General features: G+C 46.4%; 1 protein-coding gene across 12 annotated transcripts in view; it reads right to left on the reverse strand.

The window, feature by feature from the left end:
• The window catches only part of LOC117211891, a 193575-nt gene that overhangs the window by 113080 nt on the left and 55756 nt on the right, over window positions 1-24739 (reverse strand). For 11 of the 12 annotated variants that reach the window (XR_004488368.1, XM_033456188.1, XM_033456185.1 and 8 more), the window contains one exon: window positions 19443-19628. Coding sequence is in view for 7 of the 12 variants with exons in the window: in XM_033456185.1 (XP_033312076.1) it covers window positions 19443-19628 (186 nt within the window). In the remaining 5 variants the exon portion in view is untranslated. Of the gene's footprint in view, window positions 1-3659; window positions 4050-19442; window positions 19629-24739 lie in introns of those variants that run through there. The other variant, XM_033456186.1, reaches the window with a different exon arrangement.

Here is a 24739-nt window from a genome sequence, read left to right on the forward strand (position 1 = left end):
AGAGATTCGTAAGACACGTGCGTCAGAAAAGCTGAATGAAGCCTAGAAGTACGTAAGTACACGTGTGTGTGGTCGAGTATGAGGGCGAGTCCTCTTAAGCCAGAGCCATGCGTGAAGAATGAAAATTTACAGCGACACTCTAGACTCTAGACCGTAGATTAGACTTTAGAGTGTAGAGTCTGGACAGCGCACTTTGCGAAAGAACATTAGCGGAAGCCACGAGTTTAGAAGACTACGTACATAATAAGACGTATATAGCTATGGCTCGATAGTGTCTAGACACCTGCTTTTTGCGCGCTGCGCCAAGCTATCGGGAACGCGATGAACAATAATATCATCGTCGATAGTTTTAAAAGCACAATTTAAATCGTTCGAAAGTATCTCTTGCCGTACCAATTGCGAATCGAATTTGCGATTAGTTGCGGCATATCCCAAATTTTCGCATTGCGTATTAAGCTACATTTGATATATAAATAGCACAAATGCGATAGAAATACCGTAAAGGTAAACGATAAATTGTTTCGTCGCAACAACGATTTATTTTAAAAATTGCGAGATCTCGAGTCTGGACACACCCAACTCTGCAGAGAGGGCAAGCAAGCATATCGCAGCGATCCCTCTGACTGGTCGTCCGCACCGAGACAGGGCATTTCCCAAATATCAGAGGAGGAAAATGCAGCGACGAGCGAAGCAGCGCAGCGTGCTTATTTACGATAGCAGTGCTTAACCTTCGTCTCCGGTCGTTCACCTTCGCCCATTTTCCCTTCCTTGCTTATCTTTTCGCCGACTAATTCGCGCACAAAGCCTAATCTCCGCGCTGTGCTGCGATGGCACACGTCACTCGAATCACCGAATGCACGAACCACGTCGGCTGATACGGCAAGTCCCTGGATACCCGCGCGTCTATATATGCACTCGTGTATACGCCAGAATTTTGTTATCGTCGTTATATTTTCTGCTAGGCAAACTGCGACTGAACGCGTGAACGTCCGTGTCGTTGGGTCGCTGAAAAAATACGCCAAGTCTTTCACGAGTGAAACTAACGTACGCACCGATGAATACAGTCATCGGTGGTTCAAACTATAGCGAACTTTCAATTGATATCAGCCCTCGTAAGAGTGGACCAATTCGCGCGGTGATTTTCAGATACTTTCAGAAATTTTGCGAGGTAACATGTTTGATAATCTGTACTACGTTCTATGCTACGAATAACGAGGATGAAAAATGTCAAGAAATTTGCAAATCGCAAACAAAACGTATGTACGAAATGAGAATCGCGTAGGAAACGGAAACATCGTCAATATACGAATGGCGCATATTCCACAGGATGTTAAAAAATTGTTGCAGCATTTATAAAACACGTACGTACGTAAACGAGCGTAACGCGCGTTTTTTATTAGATTTACGTGGATTTACGGTAACCTTTACGCAGATATCGGGAAATGTGCAGACTCGGAAGGGAACTTTAAAAACGCATTTTTGACTTGTGTCGTTTCGCAAACGAATTAAAAAATTAATAGGAAAACTAAAGAAGAAAGATTTGTCCAACGAACTATAAACTGTCGATGTTGATCGATTCGCTATTACCTGAAATTTGAAACGTCTGAGAAAAGGAGCCGAGCACGAAAATTGCAGAAATCGGAGCGAACGCGGAGTTCCGTGTTCTATTACCCTTTGAAACGGTGTAAAATAGTAACATAAATCGAATTGAGTAACTTCGAACAAGGATGTTCAGTTACGTGATTCGTACGATCGATAAAACGAAACTTTTGAGACTTTCCGCAAAACATGTATTAAATATTAAACATGTTAAAAAAACAAAAGTACAAAAAAAAAAAAAACGACCGGTGAACATTCTCGAGAATGACAGCTTGCATGCGTTTGTTCGACTTGTTACTGGTTCGAGGAGTTCATTGATTCGACGAGTTTTCTCGCGCTACGGAAGTCGTCTCCGCCTGGGCTTCGCGGATCTTGACCCCTGCACTTTCCTACCTCCATGAAATTAAAGGGAATCAAACGAGCAAGGTTCTTCCTTCTACTCGCGTTGCCACTCGTATAAAGTTCCACTAATTTCGACAGGCTAGTTAAATTCAACGGAAGGAAATGTGAAAGTTAGGCACACGATTCTCGACAAAATTTGAGGCTGCGGTCGAATAGAACGCTTCCAATATGCCAATTGAGAATTAACCCTCGGTAGTATATCTTTCGGATATACGCTCGCTGTTCTATTAAACCACGTTGCCAGCTGCGATATCGCGGAAATGCTAAAATAGAACTGATTACGAAGTAAAATAATCTTACCTACTATATATACCTTACTATTATATTTATATACCTATCGATTTCGTATTTCAAGGCGCGAATGTTCGAAGAATACGAAGCAACTGTGCTGCATAGAATGTTAAAACCAACTACGATCATTACGGAAATCGTACTTGGTGTTTTGCTTCTCGTTACATTTTATTTAGAAATCGAACGAAAAATGACTTTTTAGCGGAAAAGATGGCGTAAACGATGTACTTGCTACCGTAAAAGAAAATTAGCGACAGAGGCCGTCGCTCGAATGGTATTAAGCCAAGTACGAGAACATTAAAGCTTCCATCGAATGCGAAAATTACTCGACCTTTCACAAATCCTGTTTGCCTCGAGCGTAATTTCGTTATCCCAAATTGCCTCGCAACAAGTTAGCGAAAGACAAAATCGGGCCGTCGTTCCTCGTTTAACCTACCTGCCCTTTGAAGTTTCCTTAACGAGAGTACGGGCATCGATAGAAATTAAATCGCGGAGCGTTGAACAGGAGAAGCAGCCGGGACTCGCGGAAACGAGGCGTCGCGTCGCGTCTCGTCGCGTCAAAAAGTCAAGGTCGGCCCTCTTTCGTTCTAATTACCTTGCCCGCCGAAGAGACCGTCGACGACGACTACGAAAAGCAGGAAGAGAATTATCGTAGAGAGTAATCCGCGGATTTTCGTTCGCTTTTTTTGACGGAAACAAAACTACGGGAAAATCGACGCTCTCTTGAACACGATAATAGCGCGCGATACGCTACCGTTCCGCGTGCGACGATCATACAAAAAACCACCGACGAAAAGAACAAACCGTATTTTTATAGGAAAAATTCCTGCACGCTCGATGAAAACGATCCTGGATAGATATCGCGGACAATCGATACTCGAATAACTGCGTAACGCGAACTGAACGACGTACGCGTATGTTTACCAAAAGCCTGCTGTTCATTTCCATTTGCATCGGAATCGCATTCTCTCTGTCTTCGAAACGCCTTACATAATTCGCTTCTCGTTATCTCGCTATCGTTTCACCCTATCGACATCTCGAACCATAGCTTCCAAGGCATTGGCGCAACGCACAGGGTATTCGATGCAGGCGAACAACAACTTTCGAGCGTAGGTAAAATGCGACGGCGTAGCCGGCCTGCGTAATTCCCGGCAGAAGCCCCGGTTCCGTTACGTAAAGCTCGTGGCTGGCTCGACTTCGAAGGGCGAGCGCAGCGAGGACGCGCCATCCATCGTGCTCGACCGAAAATCCATTTTCGTCTTCGACTAAACGCCACTCTCGATCCCGCGCACTTTCTATCGCCGAACTTGACTCGCCGAGACAGACCATCCTTTCGTGAAAGGACCAGCCTCGACGCGATCGCTTACCGCGGCATGGCAGAGCTAACGAGTAGCATTTTCCACGGCGCACGTGAAATATCGCGAGAAAAGCCGACTGCCGATAATACCCAGGAGGCCGTTGCTCCCAGGAATCGCGATTATTTATCGAAAACAATCGATCAGCCCGACGGAACACCGGCTTCTCGTAGCATCGTCGCGACGTGCATCGTCGACACCCCTTCGCGTCACGTAAACGTAAAGCAACACCGCGTCCGCCACGGAGGAGACGAGCGACCGGAAACACCGTGGAAAGCCGCGTACGAGAGGAACACTGACAGCACAAACGATGCACCGGAGAGCCGCGAGAGAGGGATCGAGGATGCGAACGAGAAGCCGGGCTGTTGGCCGACTCGTAACGCGGCGACGGCACAACTGGCATGCGCCTTTTCCACCCTCCTTTCACCCTCCTTTCACCCTGCCGGCTGTCTCGCCCCTCGCGCCGTCCTCGCCCCACGCTTCCAGCCCGTGGCCTCGGCCAACCTGGCCCGGCCTCTGCCGGCGCATCATCCCCTCGCCGCCGCCCTTCAATTTTCCACAGCGCATTGTCCTTACCATGCAGAGAGAGAGAGAGAGAGAGAGAGAGAGAGAGAGAAAGAGAGAGAGAGAGATATGTTCTCTCCTTTGGAATTGACCAGATTCACGAACTGATGTCGACTGAACCTACCGGAATCGATGACTAGCGATTTATTCATCTTTTTACGAGAGACCCGTACAGAAATGTTCCACTTTCGATGCATTTCCTAGTTCTTTTATATTTCATATGGGGAAAATAAACATTCCAGTAAAAACGTTTGGAAGCAATAATTATTACCGTAATAAAATACGCTACGTCACAAAATCGAAGAACCGCTAAATTTTCAGCAAAAACATTGTCGATATTTGAACTTGGCGAAAAAGGATCTATCACCAGTCTATCTGGGCTCGTTTCAAAGAATAATGCCTCTGTTTTAACAGCCTTGTATTCGTCTTTTTCAAAGAACCCTTTCCGTTACAAACGGATTGGCAAACCAAAGTTGTCTCTTTTCTTTTAAATTTTACAAATTCAAACGACCGTACGGAGTTAACGAAATTTTTTTCGGGATTAGCTTTAGGACGATTTTGTAAAACGAGTTCTGCGCTTTTCCGGCCAAAATCTATCGATCTTTCAATTTTATGGCGTAGATTAAGTTTTAGGTTAGGAATCTTTAATCGATATTTCCAGAAACGGAACCCGACGTTTTTCAGACCGAGAGTCTCGATACGTATAACGCTTTAAATTTTCCCGAAGTTCAGAAAAGGACGCGGATTACGCAAGACAAATTCTGTTTCCTGTATAAAAGCATAAAACTGTAACAACGTAAACCAATTGAAAGTTGGGACGTCGCGTTCAGGGCCGTCGGTCTCGCAGCGCCGACTTAAAAATTAAGCGTAAAGACAGCAAAGTCTTGCCCGCCTGGGAGGTGAAAGTTTCCGACAATTTGTACTATCTAATCGAAAGATTTTATTTTTATCATCGCCACGCGTCGCGCATCGATTGCGTATTTCCTGCGTGCCACAGCGGCGTAAAGAAGAAACGTCGATCGATTCGTTTCTCTTTTTAACGTTTTTAGAAATCAGAGTACACATCGCTGACCATTAAATCCATACCGTGTGCGTGTGTGTATACTATTTTCTTAAATGTTACGAATTCGACAAAGTTAAACCGACGGTACGATTGAGTAGAAAATTGAATCTTTGTTATTTGTCATCGTGCGAATGGCCGTACGACGGAGTGACTGGTCTGCGCGTGCGGCGTGCATCGTACGCGAGGAATGATCGAGGACCAAGCAAATACATTTACGATAGGGTATTGCAGTTGCGAGGAAAAACAAAACAGTTGCGAGTAGCGCGAATGTGTGAAATCTTTAAGGGTGTGACACGATCGACGAGAGTAACCGTCGGTTGACAGAGTGCCGTGAACGATTCGGTCGAGAATTTTTCTAGCGTCGGTTGATTCGTTAAATGCAAAATTATTGCGTTATAAAGAAATCTAGAAATCTACGTACATCTTTGTTTATTCGTTTGTGAATGCAAGATTCGCTGTCCCTACAGTAATTTCCGCGTCAAATGAAAAGAAGGTCGAGCGATGCGAGAACAACGGGTTGATCATGGTCGTTGAAATAAAGAGCACGACCTTCGCTTCGACGTTCCACGGCTCGTTGGTAATTCGCCTAATCGCGAGATTCGCGATCAACGTTACCACGATCGTCCCCGTTGAACGAATGCCAACGCCGCACCGCCCCGCGTCCGTTTTATTATCGTTACCTCGACGCGCGTCGGAGAGAAGTCCACGTCGGTGGACATTAAAGAAGATCTACCGAGGGAACGACTTTCTTCCCCTGGGCGCGCTATCGCATCCCCGAACCTAGGTCGTTCGATCGACCTCGCTCGTCGGGCATGAACCGGCAGCCATGAATGAACAGCTGACGACAGGTTTCACGCTGGGCGTACGCACGCGAACGCATCGCTCATTCAATTCCACTGTATTTAGTACATCCTATATAAAATTATATTATCCTTGGAAAAATTATTGTACGTTCTGCAATAAGTAGAACGTATTTAAAATAAATCGGACAAAAGGTATGTGCGTTCGTTCTCTGCCATTTTTTTATCACCTTGAGAGCCTAGGATCCTTTTTTCTCGCACTCCGCGCAGTTGTCTAGCTCTGGTTTTTGCACGACCGTTATTATCCTGTAAAATAAGCGAACGAAGCCTGATTTTTGTTTCGAGACAGTAGGGTCGATATTCTTAACGGGAATCCGGGTAAACAGGCGTAATGGATGGAACGAAAAGTCGGTCGGTAGGATGGTCCTTGGATCCTCGCGCATTAACCTACTAAGGTTTGCGTGTCCTCCTTCTAAGATAAACCAGAAACTTCCTTTTCGGTGATATACGTCCTTTGCCTAGCGAGTGCATTTCGATGAAAAATATATTCCACGCGCATCCATAAACATCGCGTTCGACGGAAAGCTTGAAAACACAGCAAAAAGTCTTTAAACGTAGCTTCTGGATCGATCGAATTATTTTCATTTCATTTTACTTTCATAACGCGAGATATGAGCGATAAAATTGCAAGATGTACGGGAGGAACGCTTTAATTAGAATGTGGAAAGATTCTGACATTTTACGAAAATCATACCCGTCAGCGATGCTCCAAAGAAACGAGGAAAAAGTCAGGCGACGTTCGTCAATGTCCCGGAAGAGGCTCGTCCGAGTCAGAGCGAAATATAAGAAGCTTTTACATTTGGTCAGCTTCCAACTGCGATCATCCGCTCGCGGACAGATTACAGTGGCCTACTAAACAACCGGCAATTTATAATCGCGCGTCTTGATCGATCGTTCGCGCCAACTTTTCTCGTTTCTCTCCTTGGAATCTCGTCGTTATCGTTCGGACGACCTCGATACCGGCGCAGCGTCCCGATTTTCTCGGGAACAGCGTGACGAAAAAGATAGATAAGTTCGGAGGAAACGGGACTTTTTCGCTCTTCGATGGCTGTCGCGAACGAAGGTTTTATCAGCTGGTCGAAGATGGTCAGTTTGTAACGCGATCAAATCTATGAATCTTCTATGCTATATCGTGTGGTACGCGGTTAAAACAATAAACTACGATCTGGCGAACAGAGAAATTTATAAAGAGAGGACGCATTTGAAAAGTTGTACGACTTATTATCGTAGAATATTTTTGCGCGCTGAACTAGAAGGAAGAATAAGAAAACATCTCCACGGAATAAAGCGCAACTATGAAAAGCTTCGAGTATATTATCCTTCCTACTTGCAAATAGGAAATTTTATACTTACGCGTTGTAAGCAGAGGACGTTTCAAAGAATCCAACGTAGATCTAAACAACGGAGTTTCGTCGCACAACGATTTACATTACGCGCATTACGCTCACCAATCAATTACGTTAAAAAGTCAAACTCGATCAGCCAGAGACTACCAACTTACGAATCGACTGATTAATAAATTTCTGGACGGTATCACGCGAGATGGTAACGCTCTTGGGTGCTCGCTCGTACGGCAAAGTGATCATTTTTTCCTGGGTTACGGTTTCCGTATCGACGATCCTGCGGCGTACAGTCTAAACGGAAACACGGTCGTGACAGAGCAAGCGTCGGCGAAAATTTAAGAAAATAGATGAAAAAGAAAAGGGATAACGAGACGTTGACCGAGCGAATCCTATTGAAAAGTTACGAGAAGACGATGTAATTGAGAGAAAGGTATCAGAGACGAGATTCCTTCCTGAGTTACATTTTGTTACGAGCGTCCTATTATCAGCGTCAGTTCGAACAATTTAAATTATTATTTTCGTTCGTTGAAGTATCCGAATCGATCAATAAATCAATGTGACAACACAGAAATTAGGATATATAATTTTTTGTTCGAACATCATGATTTAAGATCTCTACTTGATCGGTCAACGCCCTGAGTGAGTCAAAACGCTTAATTTCGGCATAAAAGAAAATCGCGTTACCGTTTACAAGGTTCGCGGACGTTCTTTCGACGAATTCCTAGGATCCCTCGATCGAGAGCCGTCCACCGGTTAGCTAACGAGATCGATTCAATCCGAACTGCGACGCGGGAAACGGTTCCGCCGGATCGTTATCTTCGCTCGAGCCATTGTCTCGCCAGGAACGACGACGTCGAACACAAAGCGATTCGATCGGTCGATCGCTTCGAACAGTTTCGAATCGCGATCGCGCGAAGTAAAGCGTACGAAAGATTCTCGACTGCTTTCGTGGGTTTTTCCACTTTCATCGACCCTCGAATAGATTGCTTTTTGCTCTTAAGAATTACGGTTGCAAGAAGCAGCCAGAATCGAGTTGGTTACGCGATATTTTAATGAATATGATAAGCGGAATTCTCGCACGGCGACGAAAGATGCGTTAGCGGTATCTTCGTAAACGACAGAAAATTTAATAACACGATGAAATGGTCGAGTATCGAATATTTGAAATTTAATCTGGAATCTGTAATTATCAAAGATACAGAGAGGTTGGGCTAGGTCGAGGAGGAAACCAAGTACATTTTTCAAGTGTCGTTATAACCAGTCGGTGTTAGGAAAGAAAGAACGAGCCACGTTCAAGTTTAATTCGATACTTCGTGTATACTCGGATAAAATTATTAAATTTTCAAAGCTGCCAGCGCAAACGCTGAACTTTGATCGACTTTCTCCAACTGCGTCAAAATGTCAAACGTTTATGCAGTCGGAACGACGATTCAGACGATATAAAGAAAAAGAAAAAGTAAGAAGACAAAAAGGCGGACGTTAAACCTACGAATCGTTCGATAACGCTGTTGTGCTTGTAAACATACTGTGTACGTGACAAAATAGTCGCTATATTACGGTTCGTTCAACTGGTCCAGATACCCGCTATAAAGATATGCAGGTGGTGGTATTTAAACGAGACAGGGGCGTAGTCGTACTTGTTAGATGTACGGGATACTTGGCGCTTTCCGCACGAACTGACTACGGATTTTCGGAACTGACAGATTCGTTCCTGATACGAACAAACGACTAGCGTTCGACTATAAGCGTCAGTAGTCAGGCCTGCTACCTCGGTTACGCGCTATGACGCGCCAAGTTCCTTTTATATCCGATATCTCGACTCGTTTGGTTCCCAGTTAATAATAAAGTTCTAGTCTTACGTACCAGCGTTGTCCGACAAAAAATAGAACTTGACTTGTAAGGCGGGTCGTAACGAGTAACTCGCACCGACGGGATGTCCGGTTGTAACAAATAAACCTTTCGGAATAGAAAACTATCGAGACTAGTGCGTTCCTGTTGTTTCGAAGTTGATGCGCAAATTTTAAACCACGTTACATTTACCGCTTAAGTATCGCGCGCGTATCTAATACTACGAAAATCCGGCATGTCCTATCGTATAGGTATTTCTGCTTGTTGTTGTTTGAGAAATAGTTTGGGAACTCTGCGATTTCTTTTCGATCTCGACTGAAACGAGAAATCGAAGATAGATCGTCCGGAGATGTTTCTCCGAAAAGTTTCGAAGCAGTTTGAAATATTGCGTAGCTAAGTATATCCTAGACAAAATTTCTGCTTGTAGCCGCTCGTAACACGCGATTACTTTTATTCCCGAGAGAACGAAACGTAGTCGTTTCTACGGGGAATTTTCTAAATAATTCATTTATAACGATATTATGTCGCGTCGACAAAGAACGTTGCAAAGATTCTACACGGAAATCACCTCGCTGCTACACACCAGATAACGTTACACGCCCTGGGACACGCGAACCTTTGGCAGCCACGATAATTCGAGCGATTGTCGAGACGAGAGCGAAGCCAGAGCGAAAGCACGTCGCCTTGGGAACCTCCTTCGCAGACGCACGGATTAATCGAATCGTTTGCCGCTAATTAATATCCGATTTCAGGGATCCGGTGCGCGACATCGGCGGCAATTCCCAGGTGAACCGTCGACATCGATCCGCCGTCGCGACGTGTCGCTTCGTCGCAGCATCGTCAACCGGATGCCATTGTCCCGTTACACCGTGTATTCGCACACTGTCGCAATTCCGTTGCATTACTAAGGAAAACTAGAAACAGAACGCTAAAGAGAAATTAAGAAGATAGAAACTGGAAAACAAGCATTAAGGTAAATGTCAGGGGAACGCTACGCGAGTGCCGTTTCAACGTTCGTTCGTCTTCGCGTGCAAGTCGAGGCATAGAAATCACTCCACGAAGAAGGAACGACACCGATCGGCCGATGGGAATTACTCTCTACAAGGTCCGAGTCTAGCGTTGCAAAAACGTTTTCAGCTGATCTAATCCGACTAACGCGGTATCTATCTCTGAAACGATTTTAAAGATAGAAATAAATTTTCTGCGATAGACGTTTCCTCGAACATTTGTTCTTTCGATTACATCGAGATAAACAGCGTACACCTTAATCGTTGATACTTGGCGACCACTCGTTAGGAAGACGTACGATCCGCCGTTGGATGCACGTGATTTCCCGCGTGCCTGTCGTGCGTCTCCCGAACGAGCCTGTCACGGGATTTACGTTTCTTGAGGATTCAAGTTTCTTTCACTGGTCGAACCGTCGAAGAGCCTGGGTAAACGTAAAGCGAAGGGCAGGCTTGCTCTTTCGTAAGAATATAGAGAGGAAAACGAAAGGAAAGGAGGAAGGGCGCGGTAGAATAACGAACGTGTCGAAGAAGATGGCGTATACAAGAGTGGCGGGACATAGATAAAAGCGGAAATAGGGGTAAAGAAAAGAGAAAAGGGTGAACGAACGAGGATCGAGAAAGTACACGTTAACGGACATTGTACGAAAGGACAGGTAGCAAATGGGAGAAGGAAAATGAGCGAGACGAGAAGATGGGGCGTAAAACGAGAAAAGAAACAAAGTTTATCATAATCATCGTTAACGAGGGTTTTTCAAGCCGAAAGTAATCGAGAAACACGCTGTGTAAACATCGAACGAAAATAGTAAGTGTATATGCTTGGAATTTAGAAGATAAAATAGAGGCGGAACGAAGGTAGAACAGAGACTTAGAATCGAAATATTGTTCGCTGTTTTCAGGAAATATTTCTCTCTATCGAATCTTGAAATAAATATCGGTATATCCTTGGTATCCCTAAAAATCCACCGTTCCTGTCGGATACACCTAAAATACGAAAACACGCGGTTACACTTGTAAAGTAAAGAGTAAAAAATGTGGTAGGGTATCCCGATCGCCCTGCTGGCTGGAATTCTAGCCTGAATAACGGCGAACCGGATACGGCAAGAAGGGAAAGTAGAACGAATTCGCAAGAGGCTGCGGTGAATTTTTTCACGACAGCGGCGATAACCTCGGGAACGTGGAGGAGCTTCCGGCAAAATATCGGGCCAGGAGAGGTAGAAGAAGATCCTCGAGGGGTGACAAGTCGCTTGGGGTCGGTTCGGTGCGCTGCTGCGGCGATGACACACCGAGAAAACCAACGAACGAACGAGGAAACGCGACGGAAGAAGGGAATTCGCGCACCGGCTATGGATCCGTTGATGCGCACGTGCCCCTGCACGTGACACGGCTGCATTATGCAAAAGTTGGTCGCGCTACGGGGTACGTGTTCGCGCGCATGCGAGCTTGCTTCGGCCAGAAATTACCGGAGAGCCGACCGCTTACGAATAAGCGAATCGATCCATCGTCAAAGATGGAATCGTTAAACGGAGAACGACCGATCTAAATTTTTCGGTCGAAGCGATACGCAAGTCGTCGCGCCGCGCTCCACCACCTCGCACGACGAGACTTTGAAAGAGGAACGATATTCGAGATGATAGCATAATCGACGAAACCGCTCGGGGATAGCGAAGGATCGTCGTGGTTGTCACGGTGATCGACAACGGTCAAAGTTTGTAATACTCCAACAAGATGATTGGTCGAATTCGTTTGCGTTACGTCCATCCGTCTTCTTAAATGATCACCTTTTTATCGAAGAACTACGCGTATATCTCGAAAACGAAGGCAATCGTAAGAAATCCCCTAATTACTTGGATAAACGATGGTGTACTTTGCCATTACGTAACTGGTTGATCTTCGCGGTAGCGTGTTAACAATTACGAGTTCGGATCGAAACTCTCCCATGGCTGTTCATCGGGAGTTTACTTTCATCGACCGCGGGCCAACGAACTTGCGGCAACTCCGACGGCCGATTCATCCTGCAATTATCGTTCGTACGTTCGGAAATCTCGCTGTGCAATTGGCTCCTATATTCGGAGGCTGAATCAGCCGCGAAAGCAAATACTCGCCGGGACTCGAGCGTTCCTTCGCCGGTTCCATCTTAATACGCAGCTTTCTCCGTGGAATTTGTCAATCGTTCGACCGCTCCTAGTATTTCTTCCGTGGAACGATATTCCCTCGGATAAAAATCGAAGAAAGAAGAATTTGAAGAAAAGTAATACAGCGATTTAGGCGATTAGAGAAGAAACCATTCGTGGACTGATCTTCTCCAATCGAAGACATCTCGACCGACGCACCATCGACTTTGCGTTTCGTCGCGTTTTCTTCGTCTTACGATTTTGTTCGAATTCTTTTCGTCGACGTAAATTCTACGCGTAGAAACCTTGAGAAAATAAACGAGGAGAAACAGGTGAAATCGAAATCAGAATTCTCCCGGGGAAAATAGTCGTCCGGTAGAGGAAGGAGACGGATAAATTTTCGTTTTGGAAAAAGTATGGTTGTCCCCGTTGTGTAAATAACGGATGGTCGCTAGTAGATTGCGCGTCGAAGGCGCGTTGGATCCTCTCTCCATCCAACCTTTCTATCTCTGCTGCAGTTTTAAGGTGCTTAACTGTTTCCCGGAAATACTTTCATTACACGGCGAGGTCTCGCGGCAAGCTCGCCACGAGAATGTGTGGAACTTGTTTCTCGCGTTGCTCTCCGACTAGCCATCTAGATTAAATCGATCGGAACGACTCGAAATCAACGATACCCACTTGTTCGCGGATTTCGCTCGTCTGGCGATTTTGTCGGTTTCCCGTTACGGGATTAACTGGAACTGCTTCGTTGTACGTATTTACGATCGTCGATCAAAAAATCACGAATAATCGTGCATCAACGGCGAATACGAAAACGCGACCAAATTACGCGCGACTTTCGAAAACAACCGACCGAATGGGGGTAAAATTTCGACCGAGGGTATAAAATTCGATTAACGACGCGATTCAACTTTGAAACGTGAAATGAAAAAAATGTCAGATTTACGAAGGCAATGAAATTTAAGGATCGGATTTAATATCCGAGAATGTTGGTAATTGCGATCACGGGCTATCGTTTCGTTGAGATCGAAAAAAAGAGGAGACAAAGCGACTCCGAGTCGATGATCGAACGTCGTTCAGTTCCAAAGGCCGATCTATTTTTAGGGAAAAGGATCAGAGGACTTGCAATTTTTCGAAAAGTAATAGCAAATATTAAAATCATGGTAATTTGAATAACCGCGTTCGACCGTCAAAAGTATCGCAGCTTTCTTCCACAAGTTTCTTACGAAGAACGTCGTTGGTATTTTATCGCGCGAAAGTTTAAAGCAGGTACATCGTAATTCGGAGTTGATCGACGAATAACAAATGGTGGAGCGTACGGTGTTGTTATTTATCCCGTTGATATTATTTGGCTTCCATTCCAGTCGATCAACGCGGAGATTAAAGCAAAACAAAAAGGGATGGGTCTTCGTCGACGACGTAGATGCCGGATCCTTTCGACTTTAAAGTTCAAACACGCGTAACTCGCGTTCCACTTAATTACGTGACACGTCATTTCGGACACTTAATCCGCCGCATTTACTCGTCCATCCGTAAAAGATTTACGATAAAAATCGAATTACAAAAAATTCCACGATCGGTACGAGCAACCTCCCACGAAGGATATCCTCGATCCTCGGAGGAGGAAGCAGATTACAAAGGAGAAATTACGCCGCACAGGTAACCGAATCGATCCGAATACACAAGGATAACGATCTTTCGGAATGTAATAACGGATTGCAGCTGGAAATGTAGCGTCCGCCTAGCACAACGGTATTAGTTGGACCGGTAACGAAATAACGCTCGACTAGCTGCAATGCGATAGAAACCGGCTCTGCCTTCTAAAAGCTTAATCCAGTTGCAGGTACAATCCTTCAATTTCCTGAAAATCGATCGGACTGCCGCGTCGCTATCCTGACCTACCCTCTGAAACGCGATTCTCGCGAGTACGTGCCATAAGTGTATCGTCCTCCCTGCGCCAATGGCATTTAATTCTCGTCTCCGTTCCGTTACTCCGACATCGCATCCCCCGATCGTTTTAATATTCGTATCGTCCTCTCTTTCGAGACTCCGCGAAAACATTTTCGGTTCGCGCGAACCTCGCCTCGTTTCCTCCATCCGCGACATCCAGTTTCGGAGATACGGTAGCGGACAAAGGTCTCGATCGTTGGACACCACCAAGGACGGTATTGCGCGTTTACAGCTTTCCCTACATCCCCTAGATCCTACACGAAAGAAGCAACTCCTTAACGTCGGCTCCTGCCACTTCGTCGGACATCGGAGACGTACCGTTGCCTGAAACGCGAGCGCTTTAGCGGAATCCGCGTTGAATGCACGCTCCACGATCGAAACGAACTCCACGCGAACCAAAGCCACGACTTTTTTACCGACACTTTGAGGGGAAAAACGTTTGAACCTCTTTCGGCTAAACGCGCGACAAGCCCGAGTCTTTATCCGCGCGTAAATTACGTTTTATTTATTCCGTCTGAGAAGAAAATTTACGCTTTAAGACATTCGATCTCGGCTCACTGGCGCGAACGATGAGAAGTTACGTCGAAATAACGCATTTCGCAGATTTTCCTCGCCACGTCCGTTGGAAAATGCACGAGCCCCGTGAATTCGCAGAATTTCTACCTGATTATTTTCGATCGCGCGAGTCACAGTCGGCTCGAGAGAGAGGAATAAGCTCCTGTTGCGAGATTCTAAATCTCTCGATCCCACAGCGGAGGCAACCCTTTCCCATTCTTACCGCTTTATGGCGTTCGTCTGAAAACGACGGTCGGGTACACGCCGCTTCCACTTTATTCCGTCGTAAAAAAGCTACGCTCATCCCGGAAGCGTAGTACGCTCGCGTAAGATGAGTGGTGCACAGTTCGACGTACTTCTCGTTGTCCCGTTTATGCCATTATGCGATCGTCCCCACGCGTTTACCGTAACAACGATACGCCGTGGAAAATTTGAAAACCCGCTTTCTTTTACGAATCTACCTGTGATCGCCCGATAATTGCACGTGCGTTCGCAGCAAGGTGGAGGATGTTACTTCTTACGATTAAAGTTGCGTTCGTTCAACGGCTGTTTTCGGCATCTAGGTTTACGACGAGCGCAGCTGCATCGAGGATCGCGTTCAGCCCTCTCTCGCTTTCCTCGCTGTAGCTCGTCGCTGATTCTTCGTGTATCGAATTTTTACCAACTGCGTTAGAAGAGAATCTGCGCCACAGTTTGGCGGTTCGTACGTCGTTTTAAAGGTACGTATTTTCAAATTACGAAACTCGCTGGGAAGGCGGTCTCGCATCGATCCATTGGCGGAGTTTAAAGCGATACGGAACAAAAGAAAGAAGGGTCGATGGTTTACTTACGGCAGTGTGTACGAGAAAGGGTCGAAGAACGGACGATGGCGGATAACGAAGGCGTTAATCGCGCGTTATCGCTCAGCTAGAGGAAAGTCGAACAACCGATTGGAGGGTGGTGAATGCCGAGAGGGCGTTCGCAGCTTTGTCGCGGATGTTTGAGGAATCGCGCCCCACTGGAGCGGAAGTTGACAATTTTCGAGCGAAGGGTCGCGTTGTTCTTTTCTTTCTTCGCTTTGCGCAAGGTAACGGAGCAACGGTAACGGTTTCTCCGTGGAAGCAGAGTAGAGGTAACGAGCAGAAATCTCGTGCGTTTCAAAACCGCACGCATATAGGTGCATGCAGAAATAACGGTCGATGCGTTGATTGGCTAATTTATCGACGTTCTGTTCGAGGCGCAAAATCGTAAACGCATCGAAAGCTACATCGAAGATTTTTCTCGAAAATTCGCTTTGTGAAAACGAGAACGATCGCAGCTTGTCGTCGATCGGGACGGAGCGTTCGATTTCCTTCGATTTACAGAGACGAACGGATGCGCGACGACCAACTATAAACAGCCCAATTACGTCTCGCGAACTTTTCGCTCGACGAAGGAAAATTTAAATACCCTGCAGCCGAACTAAACCTCCGAAGAAAGGGAAACGGAGAGGGATTAAAAAAAGAAGGGAAAACAGCGTGTCGAACTTGCTAATAGACGGGGTAACGTTTTTATCGCCGAACTCCGCGGATTAATTAGAAAAGCGTCCAAGACTTTCAACGGGCGAAACTTGGAACTCGCCGAACCAGAATAGCCGGAGCCAGATTCGCCGCTGAAAACGAAATACGTCGAACGTAAACTTTCGTCGAGTCGATGTTCGCTTCTGATTTCCAGTCGATGCCCGTTATTCGATTCTAAACGATCTAACCGGCGTCGCTGATCGAATTAGTCGTTGATCTTTTTCCTCTCCTTTTTTTATATTTTTTCACTCTCTGTTTTTATTCAAGAACGGTAACGGACTACCGTTACTCTTTATTCGACGGCGATTCAATTTGATCGAATCGAACTCTCGTCTCCCTTTGGTCTCTTTCTACTTCCACGTACGTATTTCACTCCACCGACGCGCGTATATATTATTTCACGCTCGATGGCAACGACGTGATCTATGGGAATTCGTAACGAATCTCGAGCAAAGGTATAGCGCGATACACGACTATATTGCCGTGATAACACCGTGGATCGTTAGAGCGGCGAACGGTGATTCGGAGTCGATTCGCCTAATGGTTAGATCTAGCCAAAGCTATAGCGATTCTTGATAGCCACTTACGTAATTGGTAGCTCGATTCACGATCGACGCAACGCGTCTATGGTTCGCCGTAGATTTCAATTCCTCGCTTAATACGTCGTACACCGTGAACGCTGGTTTACGCAAGATTAGCGGTAAGTTTACGCAACGATTACGTATTTCTATGCAAAGTATCGCTACGTACGAATTGGTTATCGAGATACGGCGAACAATGCATCGCGGAGCGTACGCTGAGCGATACGATATACGGTTAGGTCGGAACCTTCGCAAGGACGTTGCTGTGGCGCCGCTGCATATCGCATGGCGCGACTCGAGCATCGATAGAAAATTAGTCGATCGATAAAACGAACGTATTTCGATGGCACCTGTTTAAGCACGGGCTATCGGCTTCGTTCAGAGTGAAATTCAAACGTCGGCTCTAGAAGAGCGATTAGAAAGACATCGATCCTGCCTCGAATGACAAATTCGACGGCAACGTCGCTATCGCAAGAGGGTCGGCGTCGAACCTATAATAGAGCCTGCGGTGGGAAGGAATCGATCAAAGCCTGGAACAGCTTAGTACTTCTTCGAACGCGGAGTAATGCTTTCGAGGATGTAGTCGTGACGATGCTATCGAACGAAAGGTAAGAAACGCGGATATATATATTGCTTGGAAGCCCGCCCCTGACAGTCGCTCGACCTCGTCGCTCGTAATTACGCGGTCCAGTTTCGATTAAAACCGTTAACGAATCCGACGGACGAATTAGAGGAAGCTCGTCATAAATTCCCGTTATCGAGCAGGAAAAGCGGGAAAAGACGCTGAGGCGGGGAAAAGGAGAGCGATAAAATCGAGACGAGAAGAGCAACAAAGAGGCGACAAGGAGGAGCAGAGAGTCGGAAGCAGGAAGATAAATAGAAGAAGGCCGATTGATTATTTAAATGGGTTGCAGCGGCGCGAAGAAAAAGAGTTGCACGGTGCGGCGATGGGAACGAGAAAAGAAGGAAAAAGAGCGGCAGTCGATAAAGGGAAACGTTTTATCGTCGAGATCGGTGGTGGTGGAAGCAAGCGCGAGAGATAGAGCCGACGCACACAGCTGGAATTTGTACACGTATCGGACAGCGTTTCCGTAATCCTGGCGAACCTGCCGAAACGTGACCCACGGGTGGGATTTTTGCGCGGGACGGTTACGCTCGTTGAGGATGGCAGCGGCCAGATCGAAAGCGGAATGCAAAACGCGAGTTCAGCCTCGTTCGAATACGCTGTCGACGAATCGAGGTTAGCCGGGTGCGAGCGCGCGATCGAGACCGGGTCCGTGCAAATTAAAACGTTTTCCCAGACCGATGAAACGATTCCGCGTCTCGTAATTCTCTCCTTTTTCTCTCTTCTCTCGCAAAATACGAAACTCCGTCGTATTTCGAGAGGGCCGACCGTTACGTCCACGCTGTGCATTTCGCATATTTAATATCGAGAATTTCGAAAATATATCGTCCGCGTTACACAGGACTGGGCTAATATCGAGCGAACCGGCTAAATTTGCCGAACGCTCTGCTAGGAACGATGAAAGTAGCAGTAGCATTCGCCTAACCAAGCAAACAGGACGAAAACGATCTTTTACGACCGCTAGACTTCCTCCGACGAGAACTTTAATCGCCGGTCTGCTTTTATCCCACTCGAGATCGAAAGCCACTCGTTACCTTTGCACGTTCGCCTCTTGGCTCGCCTTTTCTTATCAAATTAATACGGTTGAAGTTCGTAATACGAACAGGCTGCCGCGTTTCGTCGATACGGAAACAAATATTTGACGGAGACGTCAAATATTACCTTACCTAGCCTTGCAAAGATACGCGGGATATACTTTTACTTAAACTCGTCTCCTAAACGCATCTGTTCTCTCGGCTGTTTCCAGTTAGAAAGCGCGAGCGCACAGCCAATTCATCGACGATCATCCGCGTTTAGCCAGGGTCCGTGTTTTTCCCTGTTTCACACGCGGTTGGAACCGGTCGCGATTCATCGTTGCTTCGGTAGGCCGTAGCCATTCACCACCCTTCGCGTAACAATTACCCGACGATCGGGTCCGGAACGTCCCGCGGTACGTATAGCGTGTATCGGGTGTCGAAAACCAGTCTCACCCTGAAATTCAATCCTCTTGCATCCCTCGGTACAGCCTTGGTACAGCCTCGATACACGACCATACGTAGACGTATAGGTAGGCGCGATGGGAAAAACAGAAGCAAGAGGGAAGAGCCGAGCGGATTAATAGACCGGCGTGGTCGTGACGTTTTAAAGGATGGCACCGGTCACGGAGAATCGAAACAGACCGCAACGGTCGTACGACACGTTCCAGAGTAACGAGTACATATGTATGGCAATTAAGGCCGGTGTACAGGATGGGTCGGCTGCGGCGACTTACCTCGAATGCAGGGCACAGCCACGCTGCACTGTGGGCAAACTGGAGGTGGGCGGCGGAGGCGGAGTGCAATATGCCGGTGGCAACGGTGGATCATGTCTGTGGAGATGGTTATGCCGGTGGCTGTGAGAGTAGCTCAGGGAACCTCGCAGAGTGCCGGGCAGATGGCGATGCGGCGTTGTCTGATCGCTAAAATGCAAATAAAGAACCACGATGTGCTAAATGACGTAAAATGGTCGTAAAACAAAGCATCGTAAAGACGTTCTAACGCCAGAGATACGAGAGTCTCGTACAGTAATATGCTACGATAACGCCGGAATGATCGTAACAGCGGTATAGCCGAGTTTACGAATAATCGTACAAACCGATACGAATGCGATGCTAGGTAAAACGATTCGTTCGTGTCAAAATACGTACAATTTTGTCGTTCTCGGTCGTATCGCTGACGTATCGCCGGCAGCCTCGCGTCGTCGTACCGATAACGGATCGTTCTACCTTGTTCGTTGGCGGAAACTTTACCTACTATCGCGAATGTCGCTTTTTACAGAGATATCGCCGTTCGACCACCTGCAGGTAAGGTAGACGACTGTAAAGAAGGGACGCGTTCGGGTTGGTAAGATAGGAAGAGAAAGCGGGATACGTACGTATTTTTCTACCCGACTATCAAATTTACCCGATACTCGAGGAGGAGAAATCGAAAGCGTCGCGCGTGTACCTTCGAAAATAATTCGTAAAATCTTTCCGAGTAACAAGATCTAATCGAAGATATTTCAATTACGATACGTTCAACCGCGACGAATCCGAACGTATTATCGAGGAACCCGGTTTACCAATCTCATCGAAGATAACGCACGCTTCGATTAAGAAATCCGGCGGTTGATAGCGTCTTGTTTAAATTGAACGAAAGTTCGAATTTATCGCCGGTGCGTTCGAACACGGCGTTTCCCGTTTCAAAGATTAGTCGGTCACCGATTGTCTCGGACGATACGTTTTGAAATACGGTATTGCGTATTCCTGATCCTTCCAGTCGCTTTTCAACGTTCAATTTCAAAACATTACACGTATATATCGCGTATTTTCCTCCTGTAAGATTCAAAGTCAAATATATGGCGCGTCTAGATGCAACGTTATCGATTTTTTTTGTCAATTTCTAAAAAATATATCGTACTTCACACCTGGTAAAGAGTTACGTAGAAAAAAAAGTCTGGTTACATCCGGTTGCGCCACAGTACCCCACCTGCGATCCCCTCGACGAGCGACGAGCGACGCGCGGCGACGCGTTAATTCCCACGAAACAACACAAATACTCCTACAACCAGCGCGTTACCGCCTTGTCGGCGCTACGAAAATTCCATAAAATCGCATAAAATTGCAAAATACCGCTCCTTCCACAGCAGGGCTTTGTCACGAAGATGATAAACGAACGTTTTGTCGTGAAACGTCGAACAACTTTGACTAAAGACGTATCCTGTAATATTCGATATCGCGCTATGTCGATCGGAGTGACGTAACCAAATTCAAACGCATACGTCGCATTATCGACCTCGATCTCGATTTCACGATTATCGCTGTATTATGCTTACGATAGGTTGCAGTGATTAAAACTGCCTGCTACGAACGCGAACAACCGTGTTGCTAGAACGTTCGTGTCGTAACAAAAACCCGCGCTAAGAAACCGTGCCGTTCCGAAGAATCGCTTGCTACTCCTGTTTTCGAACGTTGTCGACGTTATAGGATTAAACGTACGGCTACGATGAAAGAAGGAATCGGACGCGGTACGCAGCGCGGAGGATCGTACCGGTTCGATCGGAGCGAGCGAACGATTTTATCTACCGTCCCCGTGGAAAGCAGTGTGAGAGCGGAAACGTGGAAAGGGCCCGGCGAGGCCTCCTTCGCAACGGCTCGGCTCTTATCTAAACGCCAAACACGCCGAGCGACGCGATATCGTGTTGACGGTAGATAAAAAAGTACATAGAAGGCCGACAGAAGGGCCGTTAAAGAGAAGCTGCATCTGTTGAGGCGAGCCGCTGAGTGGCGGCAGATAGTAGCGCGTCTTCGGTCATGCGTGCTTTTTTAAAACAAACTGAAAAACCAAATAAAAAAACCGAATAAATCGGCGATTTGCTCGAGTCGATTCCTACGTCGGTGACGTAATTCGCATAAACAGGAAAATGGGAAAAGTGGTAACCTGTATATTCGAAAGGATGCAATTACTAAAGTCGACCTCGAATGCACGCCTACTTACGTCGGATGCAACGTCGCAGAAACTGGATCCCTGGCAAATAAATTACGCAAGCTTAACCTGCGGATCCTTGAAGGAGGAGCAACTCAAAGGGCCTGTATTTCAATTAGAGGCAAAATGCACGTATAAAGTTTAGCCGAGCGAAACATCGCTACGCCACCTAACGTTTCTCACATTTTTTCGTTCGCGGAAACGTAATTAAGAGATTCCTTCCTAATTGAAACGTACGACGCGGAATTTTAAGTCGCAACATTGTGTTCTCGACGACAAATTTCTCAATTCGATTCAGCTTCGACGCTAATTTTCGAACATAATTTTAGTACAATTTCACAGAGCCATCGATCAAAGCGTCAACGTTTCGACGAAATTTCGATGAAACTGGTAAACTGGAAGTCGTTGCTATCTGTGAGTAAACCTACTCTTCTACTCTTTGACACGAGCTTCGAAACGCTCTACTCCAGTACTATCAGCGGGGTGGTAAAGTAGCGTCGGCGACGCACAAAACCAACCGAATCGAAACGGTTCTAATTCGTACGAGATCTCTATCTATCGTATACTTTATCGTATTTTATCTGCGATTCGATCGCAATTTTCTCTCTCAAAGTCAACCGCGAAAAAGAGTACGTAAGCATCGTAGGTTACGGACGAAAGATCGGCGTCGTACGCGAGATCGTATTTAACAGGGAAAAAGAGAACACGAAAAACCAAGAAGGACAACGGATGCGCAGCGCTTGACCGAGTAACAAAGCTCAGGAAATAGCCATTTTCCACGTACGACGGGTCGAATTAATTACCGCGGATTTTACCGATAACCGTTTTACCGTACCGAGGCCCGTAGCAACGCTAATTACGCGAACGAGGGGTAAACTCGCAGGATGCTGGTGCGCGCGCCGCGAGAGATCCGCACCGAAAGCCAACCTTCCGGTCGCACGATCTCGCCTAACGAGGACCCAAGACTAATCCGTAATCCGACTTTGTTCGGAAAATATCGTTACGGTGTCGTGTCACGATGAAATTCATATAGACGATAAATTCGATTTTCATCGCCTCCGATACAAATCGATGCAAATCGTTCGATAACGAGAAACGTAAAGATACAGAGAACTTATAGGAATGTACGTGCTAAGAAAAAATAATTGCCTGGAAAAGTTTTTTTCCAAAACCAGGACTAAAGTCCGTGTTTTTCGATAGAAATCACGCCGACCGTGGACTATAGTTGTATTTGAAAACCGAAGTAAAACGCGTTGGAAATTGTGTCGAAGAGACGGCGAGTGCACACCTGCGTACCACGTGTTTTCTGTCTCTCGAATAAAGAGTCACGCCACGTTGCGACACGGCAAAGCAAATTTCAATGGTAACTTGCGCGAATAAAAACTAAAAATATATCGTACGAGAAAATAGGGAAAATTTGGAAAAAAACGATATCGAACCTCTTCTTTCTTTTCTTTTTTTTTTTCGCTTTCGACCGTACCATCTCTCGACGAACGTAGAAAAACAAAGAAAACGAGCATAGGATAAAAACAATGGGAAGACAAAGAGTGGAACGATGTTAAGTCGGGATTTAACGAGCATTGGCAAGCCAGCTCGACGGATTAAAAATCGCAATTCCCCGTTGCGAACCATTTGTCACGTTTCTTCGGTATATGCAACGCGTATTATTTCTACGCAGCCCTGTCTCCATTCAATTTTTCAGACTACATAAGCACAGAGTTGCATAACGTATGGACCTACGCAGACTGTAGACGTTCGCAGAAACGCTAAACGATAGGCAAGTAAATTTAGCTTGTTGTTAAGATCGACGGAAGACCGTTTTTCTCTTTGTCGCGGTAATTGGCCGTCACGTCGTCAATCGTTTCCCAGCAACGGCCGTAATAAAAAAAAAATGCGACTACGCTTTGCGAGTTTGCTGACATCGGTCGATCGTAACGAGCAAGCTTTAGGAAGATTCGACGATTTCGAGAAATTAAGATGGAAACTCACGCGTTATAAACCTCGACGCAGCGTTACACCCTCTTACTCTAATTTTGGCGTTATTATTTTAAGATTCGAACGTTCGCGACAAAACGACGGCGTTTCAGGAGGTGCCCCTCGCGAAGAGCTCGTGGCAGTTGCTAAAAATTCAACGAAACGCCGTAGCCAAGTTTAGACAAGAAACGTTCTATACTTGACCTTAACGGCGTCGGTCCAATGCCAGAAACTTTGCGGTGGTCTTAACGTTCCTCTTCTGTCCCAAGCTCGGGCAACAACGTTCGACCACGACCCCGCCACGGAACATCGCTCAACGACAAATCGGCAGAACTTTAGAAAAATGAATTCGCAGGATGATCGGAATCCGCAAAGGGATACGAAACTCGTCGCACGTTGCATCCTATGGGATTCCGGATTTACCGCGACGTTACGACCGCGTTTCATCGCCAGACGTGCCCCGTTGAAGGGGAAGGAATTCGAAGAAAAGGTATCTTCCAGCATTTTTGAGGAAAAAGCAAAAAGAAAAATTCTCGCAGTGCAGGAATTTGATTTAAACGCACCGCTCTGCAGTAGCACGATACGTACGAGTAGTCCCGATTTCCACGAAACGCTAATATTTCGAGAAGCGCGTTATCCCAGCCGAAAGGCGAGGACGGAGAGAGCCTGGCAGCTAGCATTAAAGCAATATTCTCTCGGTTAAAATAATGACGTTTCATCGGGGGACGCGACGTGTTCGCAGAAACTAATCCAGCATCGATATCGTTCGGTAATCCGTCGGCGATCGTATTCGAGCATCGCGATTTCCCTGCGTCCGCCATAATCCTCAAGACCCGATCGGAATACCTGGAACCACGGCTGGAATGCGGTCTATCGCAGTGGAAACGGCTGCGCCAACGGCAATTTCACCTCGGAAACTTTACAATGCTCGGAACTCGGCCCGTTCGCCTGCAACGATATTTTTCGAAAACCCCCGCCGCCGAATCGCTCGAACGCTTTCCAAGTCAAACAAACGCGAAACGCACACGCTCTCTGTCACGCGTTGCACCGGATCGCGTCCGCGCCATGTACCTGGATAAAGCTCGCCCGAAGG

This window comes from Bombus bifarius, unplaced genomic scaffold, assembly GCF_011952205.1.
Source record: "Bombus bifarius isolate JDL3187 unplaced genomic scaffold, Bbif_JDL3187 scf7180000008263, whole genome shotgun sequence".
Taxonomy (NCBI): Eukaryota; Metazoa; Arthropoda; class Insecta; order Hymenoptera; family Apidae; genus Bombus; species Bombus bifarius.